The 18,983-nt window shown below is 36.0% G+C and overlaps 2 protein-coding genes and 1 long non-coding RNA gene across 4 annotated transcripts in view; all 3 read left to right on the top strand.

Annotated features, from left to right (window-relative positions):
- The window catches only part of RfC3 (replication factor C subunit RfC3), a 32,962-nt gene that overhangs the window by 12,927 nt on the left and 1,052 nt on the right, over positions 1 to 18,983 (top strand). The window contains exons 15-21 of one of the 2 annotated variants that reach the window (XM_069503316.1): positions 29 to 263; positions 10,957 to 11,021; positions 11,352 to 11,479; positions 12,421 to 12,583; positions 16,207 to 16,366; positions 17,390 to 17,604; positions 18,465 to 18,542. In XM_069503316.1, coding sequence (XP_069359417.1) covers positions 29 to 263; positions 10,957 to 11,021; positions 11,352 to 11,479; positions 12,421 to 12,583; positions 16,207 to 16,366; positions 17,390 to 17,604; positions 18,465 to 18,542 — 1,044 coding nt within the window. Of the gene's footprint in view, positions 1 to 28; positions 264 to 10,646; positions 10,787 to 10,956; positions 11,022 to 11,351; positions 11,480 to 12,420; positions 12,584 to 16,206; positions 16,367 to 17,389; positions 17,605 to 18,464; positions 18,543 to 18,983 lie in introns of those variants that run through there. The other variant, XM_034976118.2, reaches the window with a different exon arrangement.
- Positions 3,981 to 9,396, top strand: LOC138403361 (uncharacterized). The gene is made up of 2 exons (XR_011237629.1): positions 3,981 to 6,319; positions 7,495 to 9,396. It is a non-coding gene; the product is annotated as an uncharacterized lncRNA (long non-coding RNA).
- LOC117988853 (ras-related protein Rab-28-like) lies at positions 12,594 to 15,575 on the top strand. The gene is made up of 4 exons (XM_034976121.2): positions 12,594 to 13,406; positions 13,770 to 13,949; positions 14,464 to 14,697; positions 15,339 to 15,575. The coding sequence occupies exons 1-4, from the start codon at positions 13,329 to 13,331 to the stop codon at positions 15,555 to 15,557; spliced, it is 711 nt and encodes a 236-aa protein (XP_034832012.1). The 5' UTR covers positions 12,594 to 13,328; the 3' UTR covers positions 15,558 to 15,575.

The following is an 18,983-nucleotide window of genomic DNA, read 5'->3' as shown; positions in this document are numbered from 1 at the left end:
TTGCTCAATAAATATTTATTTCTATTAGAACCGTGGGTGGCACTAATTTCAAAGAAGACTGGATACAGGTATTACTTCCGTATGGGGCCAGACAAAAAACCAATGAGCGAGTACAAATTCCCCGAAGAAGCGCGTTTAGACATGATCAGTGCTTACAGCAATAGAATCATGTGGAACTGGGAAGCGGCGTCCGCAATCTTCGAGAGTCAGTCGAAGGAGGGCGTGACGAGGGTACATATGGAACAACACGTAAAAAGTCAATTGTGAATCTTCAGGTTGCTATCAACTATTGACTATAAAAAGGCTTTTCTTATTCTTATATTTCTGTTAAGTCAAAGATAATATATTAAACAAGTACAGATCGCTCACTCTCTATTTAAAATTGTAACTAGTTCAAGACTATTACTAGATGGCGTCACTTGGTTCGTATGAAATATATTTTTTATGGATTTGACGAAATATCATATTTTACTTGTCTGGTTCATCAAATTTATTTATATTTAGTAACAAAATACAAAATTTTCACAACATCACCATCGGAAAAAGCTAATTCTTAATTTTAATTATTGACTCATTGAACTTTACGATATCCATAGCAAGTTCTATCTTTTGCTTTGGATAGCTGAAGTAGTATTACAAAATTCCAGTAGATGGCGTAACAAAATGACTTGTTACTTGAAAATAAAATTATTATTTTGCCTTTGGATTGGTGACGGTTGAATTTGACGGTGTGTTACAAATTTCTGAGTGCTTTTATTTCTTTTCGTTTGTGAAAAGCTAGCAGACAGACAGACACATTTTCGCATTTATAATAATAAGTATGGGAGTATGGATATTAAAAAAAATGTGACAAGTATTAAAAAATTGTTCTTATGTTGTTATGTCCCCATTAAGTAGACTCAAATTTTCATCTTAATGAAATTTTAAAAAAAGTCAAAAAATCAAAAAAGGACCGCTGAGCCAAGACGTCATGTGCTTCATAAAAAAATTAAAATTTGAGTTGGCTCTAAATAAAATTGAGTTTCATCAGCTGTTCGATAGATGGCACTAAATAAATTCGATAACTCACATTTTAGCTTGCACAATAATGCCATCACACTATAAGGAGTTGACCTACAAGGTACCGGCGACTTAAAGGAGTTTTACGCAAGCTTTAAATGAATGTATGACGTTAGCGATCTTACTTGTATATATTATCTTTGGTTAAGTAGACATTTTTAATTTTATACAAAGAGATCGGTATATTACTACGCTAGCCATACGCGATAAATGGCTTCAAGTATGCATGATGTCATGCAAACTTGGCCGGTAAACATGATCGTGTGTTGCTAGCGTTACGTATTTACGCTAATACGTGTACTCTTAAAGTATGGACATACTTGTACACATGGAGTGCTTAATCTGTTGATCTAAAAAACTAGCCAAGTACGATTCAGACAGAGAGTTCACTTACTCTAGTTCACTCTGCTATGGTGGACGGTTCTGACTCTGTCCTCTAGATAAAGCCTAAAAAATGAGGTGTTTAGAAATTAACATTTGAAAATACCTCATGTCTCATAAATCTTGTTAGGTAGAGAGATTTTACATTATTTCCGTTGGTTGGCTGTTCGCTAATCAAGTAGTTTCGGGACGTCACACGAATCCCGTCTATTGTAGCACAACGTGCGTTTTGCACTGATGTTCTAGATGATTCTGTATTAAATGTAGGTGTAATTTTAATAGTTATACATGCTACAAGTGCGGCATGATCTCTGCGCTTCGGCTCGGTTATTAAAATTGGCGCCTCGGCTGTAATTCTCAATGCGTATGTGTATCCATTCTTCATACAACGTTTTACAATACATTTGTAATTATTAAAAACTTGTTAGGTTAAATCCATGGTCATCTGATGAACATAGTATCTATGTTTGATCAGATGACCTTGGCATTTTAGATTTAAAATAACTGTCATGACGTATAGTACGCGACACCCACACAACCCCCGCGCTTACCCGGTGCGGGCGACGTGCGGGTGTGCGGGGCGTCCCCCCGCCTCGTACCTCAACCTGTCGCGGACTATAACTACATACTTGGTACTATTTTAACATCTCGATAAAGATTACGACTCCGAAACAGCTGCTCGTGTGAGGGCCATAATGTAAAATAGGGGGTTGAAATTAGTGTAGTCCACGCGGACGAAGTCGCGGGGATAAGTTAGTCAAAAACTATTATGCATAAAAATAAATAAAAATCTATTTTAGAATATACAAGTAGGTAAGCCCTTTCATGTGATACCCCACAAGGTATATTAATCTTACTTTGAAAGTTGAAAATACTAATTATCTGTTTATGAACACATTATTATTTTTTGTAATGTGACCACAAATTCACGGTTTTCATTTGTTTTCCCATTACGTGTGCCATAAGACTGCCAAATTTCATGATTCTAGGTCAATGGGAATTACCCTATAGGTTCCTTGACAGACACGACAGACAGACAGAAATCGAAGTGATCCTATCCTATCGAAGGGTTCCTTTTTTCCTTTTGAGGTACGGAACCCTAAAAATAAGTTTTGACAAATAGTTCTGGGTGCGTCCACTGAAGCGGAGACGAGCGGAGCAGAGTAGGGACTTGTGCGTTTCGAACGACCAATCAGATTATTATTAAATGACGTGATAAAATTGACATGGCATCTAACGACTAACGTTAACCTCATTGGTCTATTGAACACAGTCACATCTACGTTCTTCGTTCTCACGCATTGTATTTTCTCTATCTATGACTATTTATATTTTGAGTTTGACTACTGTTTTCTGGATGGCTTCCACACACGCAGCAGTTTGTTTGTCTTGTGTTTATAGTGTGAAAGTTATGCATATTGTTATGTTACCTTAGGATCAATGAGCTATACTTACTAAAAATGAAATGCTCACTCTATGCAACTTTTGTTCTTATACTGTCAAACTTCAAGATCTTATTTTTAAAACAGGGACAAGATAAGTTTTAAAATTTTAAAGTGAAAATGTGTTTTATGTAAGGACACAATTTAAGTATTTTATGTCCGACTCGACTATAGACTGTTATATAGGTACTAGTTATTATCATGTAATAATTATTCCTGAATCCGGACTAAAGATGTAATGTTTATTAAGTAAAATGTTATTTTCTGAAGAATTAACTATATTGAAACCAATAAAATAAAATATGATATAACTCCTCAGTGGTTTTATTTTATAATAATACTAAATGATTCCCGCAACTTCGTTCGCGTGGAAGGTTTTTAAAAATACCAAGGAATCTTCAAATCACCAAAATCTAGGTATGTCCAGAGATCGTAGATAGAGTAATAAATATAGGAACGTTTGCTTTCTCATTCTCACTAAAAAGAGCACAGATAAAGTTACTAATGTGATAAACAAAGACGTAGCTAACCTATTTTTTTCCCTTATCGTGTAACTGTTTTTTTTTTCAAGAATACAATACAAGGCATGCAACTTTATTTGCGAAATAAACTTTGAGAATTCGTGGCGTAATTGTATTTCTCATGAGTTAGGTATTTACTTGTTTTCACATAAAAAACGTTTAATACAAATATTGTTGATCGGTTAAGTTGATAGTATATAGTCAGCTCAAAAGATCTAGAATCCAGAGCTGGAAAGCCAGTTAAAAAAGTCAACAGTTAACTAACTGCTATTTGTCATCAAATGTCATTGTCAAAGTCAGGCCCTGTCAACTGAGGGCCATAAAAGATGCATCAGTCCATTTCTTTCGCACTTTCTATTCCTCTTTCGAAATCCACAGGACTATCTCGCTCCACTCACACAGTATTTTTTTTTTTTTTTTTTTAATACAATAAAACTTAAAGCTAGCCTTATCTAATTACTATATAAATCATGACCGCGTGGAATGGTGCCAAGAATACTGGCTGCATTTCCGCGCTGGACAGCCAGGCTGATCCGCTGCGCAAAAAATGAGCCAGCCCTTCTGTCACAGTATTAAAGGCACATGTACATACAGCACACTCTCTCAAGATTGCTCGAATATTATTGGTCGGTGATTAGCTCCAATCGGCTTTCATTACATAGAATTTCAAAATAAAAACGTGATGTCGGTTTTGAGAGATTTTATAACCTAACCTAAAAAACTTAATTTTTCTCCTATTGCGAGAGTTGTAAACCTTGTGGTTTAAACCTGGAAGTGTGCTGCAGTTATAACAGGATATTCGTTTTATATTTCTATTTTCAGTTTTTTAAGGGATTGTTTTAATTTAGAGATATAGTGGATGTGCTCTTTAAACTTGCCTACCTAATTTAGGCTTAGTAATAATTGTTAGTGTTTCTAAATACCTACCTAGTATCCTTTTTATCCGATATGAGGCAGTGTAGTGTACCTAAGTGTAAAAGCACCTTACATTTACACGCCGTACCTTTTACCGACACAACTAGATGGAAGGCATGGTTGTTTAACTGTCCATATTTGCGTAAGTACTCCCTTAGGCAATTAGAAAATGTCAGGATTTGCGAATCCCATTTCTTACCTCGGTATATCGTAAATAATAGATTGACAAAAGATTCAATTCCCACGCTGAATTTGCATATTACACAGTCTTCTAAAAACCCTAAAACTAAACTAAAAACCCTAAAAGGTACTAAACCAGTACATTTTAAAATTGACAAATTTCTAGAGATATCCCCTTTACAGCGTGGTAAACCCTTCGATGTTAACATAGTCGATATCCCATCGACTTCACAATCAGACAACCAAAGTAAGAATGAGCAAGCTTCTGTTATTTTAAGTCCTATTGATTTAGTAAACCCCTTGCCAAATATCCCGATTCCTGACAAACAGAAGTCACCAGATTTAATTCAGCAGTCTATTTTAGAGCCAACAACTTCTATTACTCATTACTCACAACCACTGAGTCCTGCTCCTCATGAGTCCATGCATTCTGAAGTGGTATCTGCTTCACAGACAACCTTTCCTTCTGAGGATGTTCAAAGTTTCATTCCGTCTGTTCCCATGTCTTCCGAAAATGTGTCTGCTTTACAGACTAAAAGTTCCATCCTGTCAGATATCATGCCTTCTCAGGATGTGTCTGCTCTGCGTACTCCAAGTCCCATTCCATTTGATCCCATCTCTTCAGAGGATGTGTCCAATTCACAGGCTACAACTTTGATACCGTCTGATCCTATGCCTTCTGAAGTTGGGTCTGCTTTACAGACTACACCAAAACGTAAAAGAACACATTCTAGATCTCATCATAAAAAGCCAGACATAATTCCTAGAGTACGTTTAGATAAAAATCAAGAAACCCCTCGTAAGCAGAAGCTACGTCAGGGTAATAAAACATTAAAAATAAAATTACGGAACATGACTATCAGATATAATAAGTTTAAGGCAAAGGTGCAAACAGTTTCTGATAAAATAAAATTCTTTATCACAAAATATCCTATTTTGAGTAATTTCGGCAAATTATTAGTAGATTCACAGTTACGACTATCTGGTGTGAAATCTAGAGGTTCTAGATACACTAACGAAGAAAAAGTTTTTGCGCTTTCTTTATATAAATTAAGTCCAAGGTGCTACAGATATTTGCAAAAAAGATTAAGATTACCAGCTCAATCCACTATAGGCTCTATATTAAATAATATACCTTTAAGACCAGGTATTAATGATTTTATTTTTCAGCATTTGGCAGATGCTGCTAAAAATAAAAATTGTATGGGGTTACAATGTGTATTGCTGTTTGACGAAATGGCAATTAACAAAAATTTATTTTTTAATTTTCATACCGGTGTTATTGAAGGATTTGAAGATCTAGGAGGTGGTGAACGCACTAACAATGTTGCTGACAAAGTTTTAGTGTTTATGTTACGGGGCATATTTTTACCTTGGAAGCTACCTATAGCATTTTATTTTGTACGAGATGGAATTAAAACCTTCTTTCTAAAAAACATTATTAAAGAACTAACTAAGGAAATATTAAAGACAGGATTTGTTTTGAGATCAACAGTATCAGATCAAGGCTCTGCCAATGTTGCTGCGATAAACTCATTAATAGCTGATGCACGCGAAGATTTACTTCGAAGTGGCAACGATGGGTGTAATATAATACATTATGTCATCGAAGGAAACAAAATATATCATATATATGATGTCCCACATTTACTCAAATGTTTCCGCAATAATTTTCAGAAGAAGGACTTGCTCATCGGGAGTCAGCGTGCTCAGTGGGACTACATTGAGAAGCTGTTTGCTGTTGATGGTGTGGCAGGTGTTGGGTGGTCTACCAAATTAACAGACAAACATGTGAAACCAAATTCATATGACAAGATGAAGGCAAGTAACTTTTGCTTTGTAACAATAGCTTTGTGATAATGTCCTTGCCATGGAAAAATCCAATAAAACTACGGTGCGCAGACCTTAGTTGTTGGTACTAAAACTTCTTGTTTTCGTGGTGTCTATGTGATCACGTTTTTGAAAGCACTATCTCCGAAACTATGGGTTGTAGACCCTGTTGTTGGTCCATTTTAAGTTTCAGCTTACAAAATTCTCATCACATGATCACATAGACACCATGAAAACAAGAAGTACCAATAACCAGGGTCGGCGCCCAATAGTGTCGAAGATAATTATGAGCATACTAGGTGATGCCCGCGACTTCGTCCGCGTGGATTTACATTTTTCAAAATCCCGCGGGAACTCTTTGATTTTCCGGGATAAAAAGCAGCCTATGTGTTAATCCAGGGTATAATCTATCTCCATTCCAAATTTCATCCAAAGCCGTTCAAAGTCAAAGTCAAAGTCAAAGTCAAATGATTTATTCAAAATAGGTAATAAATTACTCTTATTGATTGTCTGGTATAGTGTTAGATTTGTAAGATAATATAGTGGTGATAATTATAACGCAAACTTAAAACTAAAGCTACGAGGGTTCCAAACGCGCCCAGGTCTGAGAAGAGCCCACAACAAACTCAGCCGGGTATTCTTTTTATTATCACCACTTTACAAAATTATTGAAACTTATTAGAACTATCACAAAGTCGTTAAGCAACTCATTCCCAAGCTTGCTTATCATTTAAAGTTCAGCTGTTTTTGCGTGATTGAGTAACAAACATCCAAACATCCACACTTTCACATTTATAATATTATTAGGATTAGGATAATTAGGTTGAGGATAGTATAGTTATGAGCATAGAAGATAATTTTTTAAACAAAAATTTGAATCCTTATGAATTTCCAACCCACTCATTTAAATTCTTTAATTATATTTTAAGCCCAATTGGGCCGATTCTCTAGTACACAATCTCTAAACTAAACTAAATTAACTGGTCTAAATCTAGTGCTTTCCTTTTCCGCAAGCAACATTATGAAAGGGATAGCAATAGATTTAGACGTACCATTTTAGTTTAGCTTAGAGTTTGTGTACAACGGAAATGTTTACTTTAAATCTAAATAGCATTATCAAATTTAGTTTATTAACATATCTAATAAAAAATAACTATGCATTACAGGTGAAACTTGCTGCGCAAGTCTTCAGCAGAGATGTGGCCCACAGCTTAAGAATACAGATGAACACTTATCGTCAACTACAACTGGAACATGGTTATTGTCCTCCATCTGTAAACATTGATAATGGACTTTTCACTGCTGAGATCCTTTTATTGATTCATAATTTATTCAGCAGCCTGAACTCCTCCGGCTATTCCAGTACTGACCTATGTAATTCTTTATCTATAAATTCAACTCATCTTGATTTTTGGAATGAAGCAGTGAAGAAACTAGAATCAATGAAATTCGATGCGTCAGATTCAAGAGAAAGTAAGCCATTGTGTTTAAGAAATTTTATACACGACATTAAAACTATAAAACATCTTTGGTCAGATCTTAGATTAATCTCAGGCATTAAATTTTTGAGTCTGACGCGTTTAAACCAGGATCCCCTGGAAAATTTCTTTTCTCAGATTAGAGGTCAGGGTGGTTCTAGCACACACCCGGACTGTCATAATTTTGTTTCATTGTTCAAAACATTGTTGATCAATAACATTACAACCGGGAAATCTCTGTATGCGAATTGCGCCGCCGATAGTGATAAAATGCTCGGTACTCTAAGTAATTTGGTAAGTAGACCAAAACTTGATACACGATTTGTTGATTACAGTTCTGATATTCATAACGTAAATTTTATTGAAGAATGTGTTCCACCTGAAAACGTTTTTCAAACGAATGCTTTGTCTTATATTGCCGGCGCAGTTTGTCGGTATTTATTTCCAAAGTTAAATTGTGAGCAATGCCCAAATTGCCGAAATACACTATTGTCTAACGAAATTAAATCATTTCATACTTTAATTGAAATGAAAGAATTTGATTCAAGTAACAAAAAATTGTACTACCCATCCAATCAATTGTTGTCCCTGGTATGGGATTGTATATCTATCATTGAAAAAATTTTGCCAGACATATGTAAGGTTTACATATATTCAGATTTAATTAACAAATTCGAACAAATTAATACATCTTGGTTTGATTGTGTTGAGCATAAATCAGATTTTTTAAAAGCTTTTTGGTTGTTCGTAATAAGAATGCAAGTTAGACAATGGTGTATTAACTTCAATAGAAGAATACATAATGTTGATTCGAGAAAAAAGGGAAAGGAAATGGAAAATTTGATTGCGACAAAAGTTACTAAAGGCGCAAGCTATAGAACTGTACGTCGCAAAAGTAATTAAGGTTTTAAGCCACTGTTAAAAGTTTGAATTGATGTTTTAATGTTCACTAGCATATGCTCGCGACTTCGTACGCGTGGACTACACGAATTTCAAACCCCTATTTTACCCCCTTAGGGGTTGAATTTTTAAAAATCCTTAGCGGATGCCTACGTCATAATAGCTATCTGCATGCAAAATTTCAGCCCGATCGGTCAAGTAGTATGAGCTGTGCGTTGATAGATCAGTCAGTCAGTCAGTCAGTCAGTCACCTTTTCCTTTTATATATTAAGATTAACTTTATTATTTTATCTCTCTTGAACAACATTAAAGTCGTATCATTTTGCCATTTCCGTTCGCAGACTAACTGACACGCCATGGCTTCACTCAGGTGGAATTCTATTTCTCTTTATTCTCTATCCCGTGGTAATTTAGAAAATTGCATTTCGCTTCAAAAATTTCAACTTTTTAGGTCCAAGTGTTTGGGCTGGGTGTTGATGAGTCAGTCAGTAAATCGAGACTTTTCTTTTGATGTGATGATGATTGCACTCCAATATAATATGTTATACAGCATACTGACAGGTTCATAATGTATCTATCTAGTATAATATTTTAAATTATAGCCTCATTGAGCGCTTCTAAATTCTTAACCACATAAGTAAAATGTTAAATACCTAGTATATATATAAAACTCGCAATCCGCCTGTGCAATCACTTATAATTCTAAAGTAATATTTTGAATACCTACTTCAAAACTTATTAGTTTTCTAAGTTAATATGTTTTTTGGAAAAAAACTTTTTGTTCTTATTTTATAATAGAAGCATAATCATCTAATTTCGTAAATATTTTAAAACACAGCTGATATCCTCATTGAAGCTCTGGCTGTTGCAGTGATTTTGTATTGTATAAATCTTTATCATTATAATTTAAAAATTCGAGTTTTTGGGATGAAAAAATTACAATCATCCTAAAAATATGCTTGATGGTGCAACCACAGTTTTAGTGGTGCGGAGTTGCAAGTAACACGCGTGGTTTTCAAATGTATGATTTTCACACTCATGTAATGTAACGATCCTTAAAACCTTTTTGACCTAAAAATAATAAGATTGATTAAGCTGTGCAAGGGGTTGAGGCGGTTGCGCGGGTTGCACTATGAGGTTGCACTTATTTTTAGGATGACATTTCTATTGATCGAATAAATTTATTGTATTATTCATTTTATGTATTTTGTATCAACTAAATATGGCAAAGATAATTAATTAATTAAATGTGCACCCTGCATAAGACTTATATAATGTCAATACACTTTCTGCTGACTTAAATATGCACCTACAGCATGCGTTATATCTATCCAAACCCATCATTGTTTAGCTGGTACAAAACTATTTTAGACCTAAAATCTTTAGAATTAAAATAGAATACAAGTCTTAAAATAATGTAATACACTACAAAAAAGAGAGCAACTATTGAGTTTCTTGCCGGCTCTTCTCAATAGAATCTGCTTTCCGAACCGGTGGTAGAGTCGCTTATTATTTATTCTAAATAAAGTTTTTATATTTTGATAAATTTGTTTGATTTTTCTTTTGAAAAACTAAATTCCTAAATAATTATTAGTAGGATTACCGATAAATACTGAAAATCGGTAATTAATAGCAAAACCGTTAAAATCTGTAAAAAGGACATCACTAAAAAGTTACGGTTTTCCTGCTGTCACGCCATCCCTAATTTACGACAATCCGGGCATATAATTGCTATATATTATATAAAGTTAGAAAGAGATGGTCCTGTGGATTCTCATAGTAAAAACCAATAAAATGTGAGACAGACAATCACTACTACAATGACAATTTGTTATATAAATTCCTTGCCTCCCACTTCCCCTTACTACTGAAACAAACATCGTCTATGGAGTTAGCGGTCTGTATCCTATAAGTTATTGGTCTGTGGTCAAAGTAACTTGTCAAAATAAATCAACGAAAGTTTTGGCGCATTTTGTGAATTAGAATTCTTTTCTAATAATTTGTTTAACTTTCTTGTGTAATAAATATTAGTAATTCAAACGAGTATGACTGTTGGAGAAGTTAGTAAAAATTTGCCATGGTAAGTAGGTACTTTTTTCTTTAAAATTTGACTAAGTTCAAATAGGTAGGTACATACCTTATACAAAAAAAAAGATTCCGACGAATTGAGAACCTCCTCCTTTTTTTGAAGTCGGTTAAAAAATAAGAACACCTCTTCAATAAAAGTATTATACCTATTATTTCTTTCAGGGTTGAGAAATATCGCCCGTCTAAATTAGAAGACTTAGTGTCCCACGATGATATCATTCAAACAAGTAAGTTTTTAGAACATTTTCAACTAGGGACATATCTTATTCTATTGTACCTACTTACCTAGTGACTTCGTTTTATAAATATAAAGACGAACAGAATATAATGCTAGACTTTGTTTAGGCAAAGGAGAACTTGGTGAATTTTAAAAGTTAACGGTACCTATTTGATATTAGCTGAGTGGTAACTACCTACCTACGTCCTACTATCTTACAATATATAAACTGGAAAGTTAGACCTGCTGGCTACGCTAGTTTTAGTATTTCATGTTTTCAAAAGAAACGCTCAGCCTTCATAGTAATGTGTGTACAAAATGTTTTTATTCATATTTTTAGTTAGTCAATTTATGAAAGAAAATCAGATGCCTCATTTACTGTTCTATGGACCGCCTGGTACTGGCAAAACATCCACTATCCTTGCATGTGCCAGACAAATGTACAGACCCCAGCAGTTTAATTCTATGGTAAGAAATAATCTGACACAATTATTGGTTCATATTTTTTCACAATTGTCATGTCAATTTACAAACTACCTGTTTAGTAATTTAACACTAATAGTTACAGTAGCAGGAAATATTGCACATCAAACTTTAAATAGAGATTTCTGCTTCACAGTGTCTCTGTCTAGGGCCGTCTTTACCCGGGGGTTCAAGGGGTGCGGTGCACCCAGGCGCAGGGTCCTAGGGAGCGCAAGGTGACTGCCATAAATTTCGATAGGTACCTACTACACTGAGACCACGCCAGCAGAGCCGCGAGCATAGCCAGCCGGGCAAAATGCCACAGGCCCACGGACCAAGGCTAACTTTTGCACCCCTGCGCTGAATATGCTTGGGCCGGCCCTGTCTCTGTCACTCATACCTATGTGATGTTTTGTTGAGCTTAATGACAGACTATGAAACCGTTATCTCTTGTAAGTTCCAAGTGCAATATTTCCTGCAGGGTACTGTACAAATGCTATTGAACTCCCACAGTGAATTAAAGATTAAATTTGAAAATGATATACATAAAAGACGAAATTTACTTCACTTACTTAAGTAAATACAATTTTTTATTTTTTACTTTTATTTAATACTAGATGATGCCCGCGACTGCGTGGATTTAGGTTTTTTTTTAAAATTCCGTGAGAACTCTTAGATTTTCTGGGATGAAAAGTATCCTATGTCCTTCCCCGAGATGCAAGCTATCTTTGTACCAAATTTCGTCAAAATCGGTTGAATGGATAGACGTGAAAGCCTAGCAGACAGACAGACACACTTTCGCATTTATAATATTAGTATGGATTTTGGAGCAGATCCTGAATCTGTATCTCTGGCTTCAATTTTTTTTTACTTATTTAAAGTTTATGGATATTTCAAGTAATAAAAACTATAAACAAAGTAAAGCTTTGACTTTTTGTAATTTGCAGGTATTAGAACTTAATGCATCAGATGACAGAGGCATAGGGATTGTGCGAGGGCAGATCTTGAGTTTTGCTTCCACAAGAACAATTTTTAAAGCGGGACCAAAACTGATTATTCTGGATGAAGCTGACGCCATGACCAACGATGCACAGAATGCATTAAGACGAAGTAAGTAATATTCATTCAAATTATTAAAAATAACTGTAACATTGGTGTTCATTTGTTCAAGGTTCATACTCAAATCTTAACTAAAGTGGCAGGTCTCAAAATGTGCCAGATACAAGTAAGAGAGTTAATAAACAATCATGAAAGCTGTAACATTATTTACCTTCTTGCATTAATAAATTTTTAGTATCAGTTATATATTGTGTACAATTTTAACTCTTTCAAGAAGGCAAAGGCAAATAATTTATTCAAAATAGGTAACATGTTACTCCTTTTGATGATCAGAATTTTGTTAGCAAGATGATATAGGGGTGATAATAAATGTCGTAAACTTAAAACTAAAGCTACGAGGGCTCCAAATGCGCCCACGTCTGAGAAGAGCCCACAATAAACTCAGCCACCACTTTACAAAATGGTGTAAACAATGAGTAGAACACTTTAAAAAATGAGTAGTAAAACTACTGAAATATTTGAAAACTTATTTGAAGGGGAGAATTTTTGTGGAGGTAATAATTCATTTTCACTGTTACCTGTTACTCATTGATATTATGATATAGAATTGTTACTCCTAAAATAACTTGCAGTAACCATGGTAACCAAAGAATACAAACAGAGTTTAGCACACAGTACATTTTGACTGTAATATACAAAACTTCTCAAAACACTGTTGTTTCAAACTTTTGTGTTTAACTGAACATTACAATTTATCGTAAAAACATTTAGAAATTTTCTAATTTGGCAATGAGAAATGTCTGACACTGAAGAAGAAGAAAACTCTGGAAAAGTTATTAAAATTACTCTAGTTGGGGAACCCTTGACTGGAAAGGTAAGTAATATTGCCAATTTATTCATGCGATATTTTTATGATGATTTTTAAAATTTGAAAGTAGCAAAAATAATAATCATTTCTTCTATTAATATATCTTTCCTTCTACCTACTTCTTGCACATGGAAATAGCGCCAAATATTCGTTACTTACTCGTTTTTACTGCCCCATGACTAAATTAAACTTACCACCATCTAGTTCCTATTTTAGTTCTAGTTTATACTAACTACTCAGTCTAAAAATGAACTAAACTAAAAAATAATTGTTCCGTCCAAGTTATGAGTGATCTGCTGCGTGCTTCGTCTTTCCCTTGCATCACTAGTCGTTCTATGGATAAACCTTGGCGATATTTGTGTTCTATAGAGTAGCATTTGCAACCGGTACCTGGGCGGCAGTGGCGTGTCGTGGGGCGGCACGCAGGGCGCGGAGGTGAGCGCGGCGCAGTGGGCGGGCGCGCGGCCCCCCGCCGCGCTGCAGCTTTGCGACGTGGCGGGCGCGGCGCTGGCCACCACCATGCTGCCTAACTACTTGTACGCTTCGGATGTGAGCTATACGGACAACTAACAGGATTATGATTTCATGTCTTTATGTTGGTGCGATAACCTAGTGATTTGGGTTAAACGTTGGTTTCTTAGTCGGAAGGACCAGGCTATGTGCTTTTGAAGTGTTTTTAAGGCGGTGCAGATTCACACACTTTTGAGAATATTATAGAGAACTCTCAGGCATGCGCATGCGAGTTTTCTCACGATGTTTTCCTTCCGATTGAACAGGTGATATTTAATTGCTTAGAACGCACATAACTCCGAAAAATTACAGGTGCGTGCCCGGGATTGAACTCCCGAAAAAATAGTTACCAACGTAGATGGAACTGACCGTCTAGGCTAATCCTCGATCTTTACACACCCACCCTCACTTGTACTAAATATTGTGTGTATGTCGTGCCAAATCCAATATGAAGGACATGACCAACGAGAAAGATTGTAGATTGTTAGAATTACTGTTCCTAAATTTATTTAATTTAATTTATTGCCGATCTAAATGGAATATAATTTTTTAGGTTGTGATATTCGTGTACGATTTAACAAACTTGCAAAGTTTTGAAAAATTGGATATGTGGATAAAATCAATAAAAGATATCTTTGAATCTGAACCGAAGAAGCCGCTCATGGCTTTGTTTGGCAACAAATCAGATTTAGAACATCAAAGAGCCGTCAGACTGTCTTGCGTTCAAAAACTCTCATCAGAACATCTGTTGGAAAACTTTAAAGTTTCGGCAAAGACTGGAGAAATGGTATCTACTTTTATGTTTCAACTATTATTCTGTTTATTAGAGAAAGGGTTATGCTAAACCCTAACCCTCTAACAAATAAACCTGGAATAGCGGTGGAATAGTTATACTCTGTTTTGTCTTTCTCTGTCATCAGTAATTTGACATTTGAAGGAAAAAGACAAAACAGAGTATAACTATTCCACCGCTATTCCAGGTTTATTTGTTAGAGGGCTAAACTTTAGGGTAGATCTTTATTTAGAAGTAATTCAAGTTCGCAAAACTCATCAATTTTATTGTACCTAATTAAGAATTAAACGAGACTAACAGCTAATTAATTAAATTAATTAATTAGCTGCTTCGGTTACAATTTTCGGCTATAACTTTTTGCATTAGTTAGTGATGGCAAGTACTATCTATGTATAATGTATATATCACTTAAATAAAAAGAAGGTATGCCGCAACCTGAGTTTATTGTGTGTTGGGACTTGGGATGTTTAATTTTCAAGTCGACCTTTGATTTCTACTTATAAAATCTGCCCTACCCTCGCTAACTGGGGTGCGTAACGCAGTTAGCCTCCTGCTAGTTAGATGCCTAAGCTATTACCGCCCGTATTAACCAACCGCTGTCACGCAACATATAATTATACTTTATTTGATTGTAGGTTAACACGGCCTTTTCAAAATTAATAGCTCGAGTGTTGGGTGTCAAAATGCCAGTCGAGGTCGCCGCTCACAGGAAATCAACTGACACACAAATATCAGAAACGAATGCACAGCCGCCTTTACCATCAAATGACGCCACAAATACTTTGATTATGAATAGAAAAATGTTAAGGAAAATTCAGAGAAAAGCTTCCTCATCCGTTTGTTGTGTCCAATAAATGTTTAAGAATATCAATTTACCTGCATTTTATTTAATTCCTTTGAAATTCAAATTATCCTTTGAAAATATAATTATATATATATATATAATACCGTTATTACAGTAATACCTATCTACCTTCACGTCATTTATCACGAAAATGTGTGAAATGGAGTGGCAAAATATTAGAGATCATATTTTTTAAATAATTTTTCTTGGGCTTTTACATGGTTTTTCTGCTTGCGAGAAAACCTGCGATTCTTAGGTTAAAAGTAAACCAAAGTTCAAGTATAGGTAGGTAAGTAGCTTGGCGGGTTCAAGGCTCCATGATCTATGATAAATTATAGGCTTTAGCTTCGAAAATTCCCTACTGACTGACTCATCAGTGCCCAGTTCATATCTTTGGACCTAGAGCTGAAGGTACCCTACATAATTTATTTCTCGGATTTTTTGAAATTCCTTAGGGGAGTTAGTTGCCCATTTCTTTAGAACTATTTTAATAAGCTAATTGTGGCTAATTCAGTTGTCTACAATATCTAAACATCAAACCAAATTAAAATGGATAGCTTTCTCTTTTATACCTAATGCTCCCTGCAGTAAAGGGTGGCACTAGATTTAGACATGTCAATTTAGTTAAGAGATTTAAGTACTGTATCTGTTGTTTTTAGTAATAGAAAAGTACACGGAGAACGTGCGTTTCTGCATCATATGTAACTATTTGGGGAAGATAATTCCGGCGCTGCAGTCGCGCTGCACCCGCTTCCGGTTTGCACCGCTGCAGCACACACAGATTGTTCCGCGCTTGAAGGAGATTGTTGAAAAGGAGAAGTGAGTTTTTTTAAATTCATAGACTAGCGCGATTGGCTGCAATCAGACCTGCAAGCAAGTGATGATGCAGCCTAAGATGGAGCGTGCTTGCCTAGAAGATGCCTATTCACTCTTGACTTAGAGATACCCATACTAAAAGTGGAGTGGAACACTGATGCCGGAAGGTCGTTCCATAATTTCCTTCGTAGCGGTTCGGATTATAAACAAGGAATCTAAGCGCTTCGTTCGTGTCCGTGGAATCTCACCTACGTACGGTTTCGAGGACGATCTCGCAAATAAGTACAAGTAACATTTAATTAAGTAGGACTACTTTCAAACGCTATTTTTTATTTCATCACAGTTTAGACCTTTGACTGCATCTCAATGGTGTGGTAAATGATAATGCAGTCTAAGTTGGAAGCAAGGTAACTTGGAAGGGGTATTAAAGGGTAAGTAAGATTCGAAAAGCAGATTCTATCAAAAAATACCCAGGTAGAAAGTGCACTTCTTCTTTTCAAAAAAGTAACATTTCTTTTATTGAATAATAAATAGGAACGAATAAGAACGATAGTTTCTGTAGGTATGCTTTGGCATCTTTATCATTACAAGATTCATGAACTGTGAAGGGTGTTAATTCAGGGTCTTATAAGGAAGTTTGCTGCACTGCCCTTGCATGCACAATATAAAGAGTACATTTTATAATATTATGATCTAAATTTACTGAAGATGTATGTGCTGTAGTTTTACTACTAACGACCCTAAAAATGTTTCGTAACGTACTTACAATTTACTAAGATATAATCACAATCATTCACTCACTTCACTACCCATATTATGCGAAAGTGTATTTGTTTGTTGGGTTGGCCTTTAAGCACGCCGCAACGGAGCAACGGATTGGTATGATTTGTTGTATGTATATATTTAAAGGTCCGGAGAGTGCCATAGGCTACTTTTTACCCCTGAAATTTAAAATCCACGGAATTTAAAAACCTAAATCCACGCGGACGAAGTCGAGACCATCAGCTAGGCATTGCCTGTTTTCAGCGTGAAAATCACCGAGGATGGCATCAAAGCTCTTCTCACGCTGTCCGGTGGCGACATGCGCAAGGTGCTCAACACTCTGCAGAGCACGTGGCTGGCGTACCGTGACGTCACCGAGGACAACGTGTACACTTGCGTGGGACACCCGCTGCGATCTGATATCAACTTTATTTTGAACTGCCTTCTGAACGAGAATGACTTCGCTGCGTGCTTTAAAAGTATCCTTTGAAATACTTTTTATACATAGTCAAAGTGCGAAAAAGAAATCCAGGCTAAAGAAGAAGATACCCATAGACTAAATAAAAACGCAATTCTTCGTGAGCAAATCCACACTTAATATTTATTATAGGTAAATGCGAAATGTGTCTGCTAGCCATTCACGATACATCTACTTAACCAATTTTAACGAAATATGATACAGAGATAGCATGCATCCCGGGTCGGACATTGGCTACTTTAGATCCTGGAAAATGGGAGTTTCTACGGGATTTTTAATAAAAAAAATCCACGGAAAAGCCTGGACACATGACACAAATGGTGGTTCATAAAACAGTGAAGCTGGCACGGAATGAATGTATAGTTCGTATAATTCTCAACACAAAAGTTAAAAGCGCGCAACAGATAGTCGATTTTAATGTACAATATTGTCTAGATTTGCGGGAGGCGGTATACAGCTCCAGCACCTACTTTTCCAACTTTGTATAAAAACAAATTAAATGTACAGATTTCCAATCCAATCCAATCCATCAGCCTGTTTGCGTCCACTGCTGGACATAGGCCTTTCCAAGAGCACGCCACCAAACACGGTCCTCAGCCTTCCTCATCCACCCGCTCCCCACCACCTTACCGTAATCGGGAATAGCAGGGCTGCCGGGAACTGGGGGCCTTTGTCTGTTGGCGCTGCTCATTAGAAGCCCATACTGACCACGCTGGGCAGGCGGATGTTAGTGCACCCCCTTACCCCCCACAGATACAGTACAGATTTAGTGTTGTGTATTATGTACGAACTTACACTTTACGTTACCGATGCATAAAATAATTGTATTTTTAAATGATTTCTTTAATTTCTACGTAACAGAAATTCAGGACCTGAAGATCGCAAAAGGTTTAGCACTCGGCGACATTTTGACTGAGATCCACACTATAATACAAAGAGGTAAGTTTGATGTTATCAATTATGGGCCCGTGTAACAACCGCCAGATAAACTTTATCTAACGGATAAATTTGACATTTTGACAGATTCCCAATATAAAAACTGCCATAACGTCAATTTATTCGTTAGATTAAGTTTACTATAAATTAATTTGATATAGTAAGCGTCCCGGGCGTGCGGATAGAACGCTGAAAAGACGAAATGTAGATATAGTGCTCTATGGCGTGAAACACAAGCGCCCGCGCCGTGCGCCTTCACTTCGTACTTACACTCCTAGACAGTCACGTTCCACCTTAGGCTGCATCATCATCTACTATTTGGTGTGATTGCACTTGGCAAGCCTATGTAGTTAAAAAAATCGTTATCGTTCTTGGGTCCGTTGGCTAGATAAGTGATAAACACACCTCTTCTCTTTCGAAACACTCTGCTCACCTCAGCTTCCA

This window comes from Maniola hyperantus, chromosome 15, assembly GCF_902806685.2.
Source record: "Maniola hyperantus chromosome 15, iAphHyp1.2, whole genome shotgun sequence".
Classification (NCBI taxonomy): domain Eukaryota; kingdom Metazoa; phylum Arthropoda; class Insecta; order Lepidoptera; family Nymphalidae; genus Maniola; species Maniola hyperantus.
The sequence above is the reverse complement of the archived record's forward strand: the minus strand, read 5'-3'. Positions and strand labels throughout refer to the sequence as shown.

Bases quoted from the DNA above. Each gene is read 5' to 3' on its own strand.
- LOC117988853 (XM_034976121.2), top strand. From the start codon at position 13,329: ATGTCTGACACTGAAGAAGAAGAAAACTCTGGAAAAGTTATTAAAATT. The intron at 13,407-13,769 runs GTAAGTAATATT...TGTGTTCTATAG, and splicing joins GGGAACCCTTGACTGGAAAG to AGTAGCATTTGCAACCGGTA. The intron at 13,950-14,463 runs GTGAGCTATACG...ATAATTTTTTAG, and splicing joins ACTACTTGTACGCTTCGGAT to GTTGTGATATTCGTGTACGA.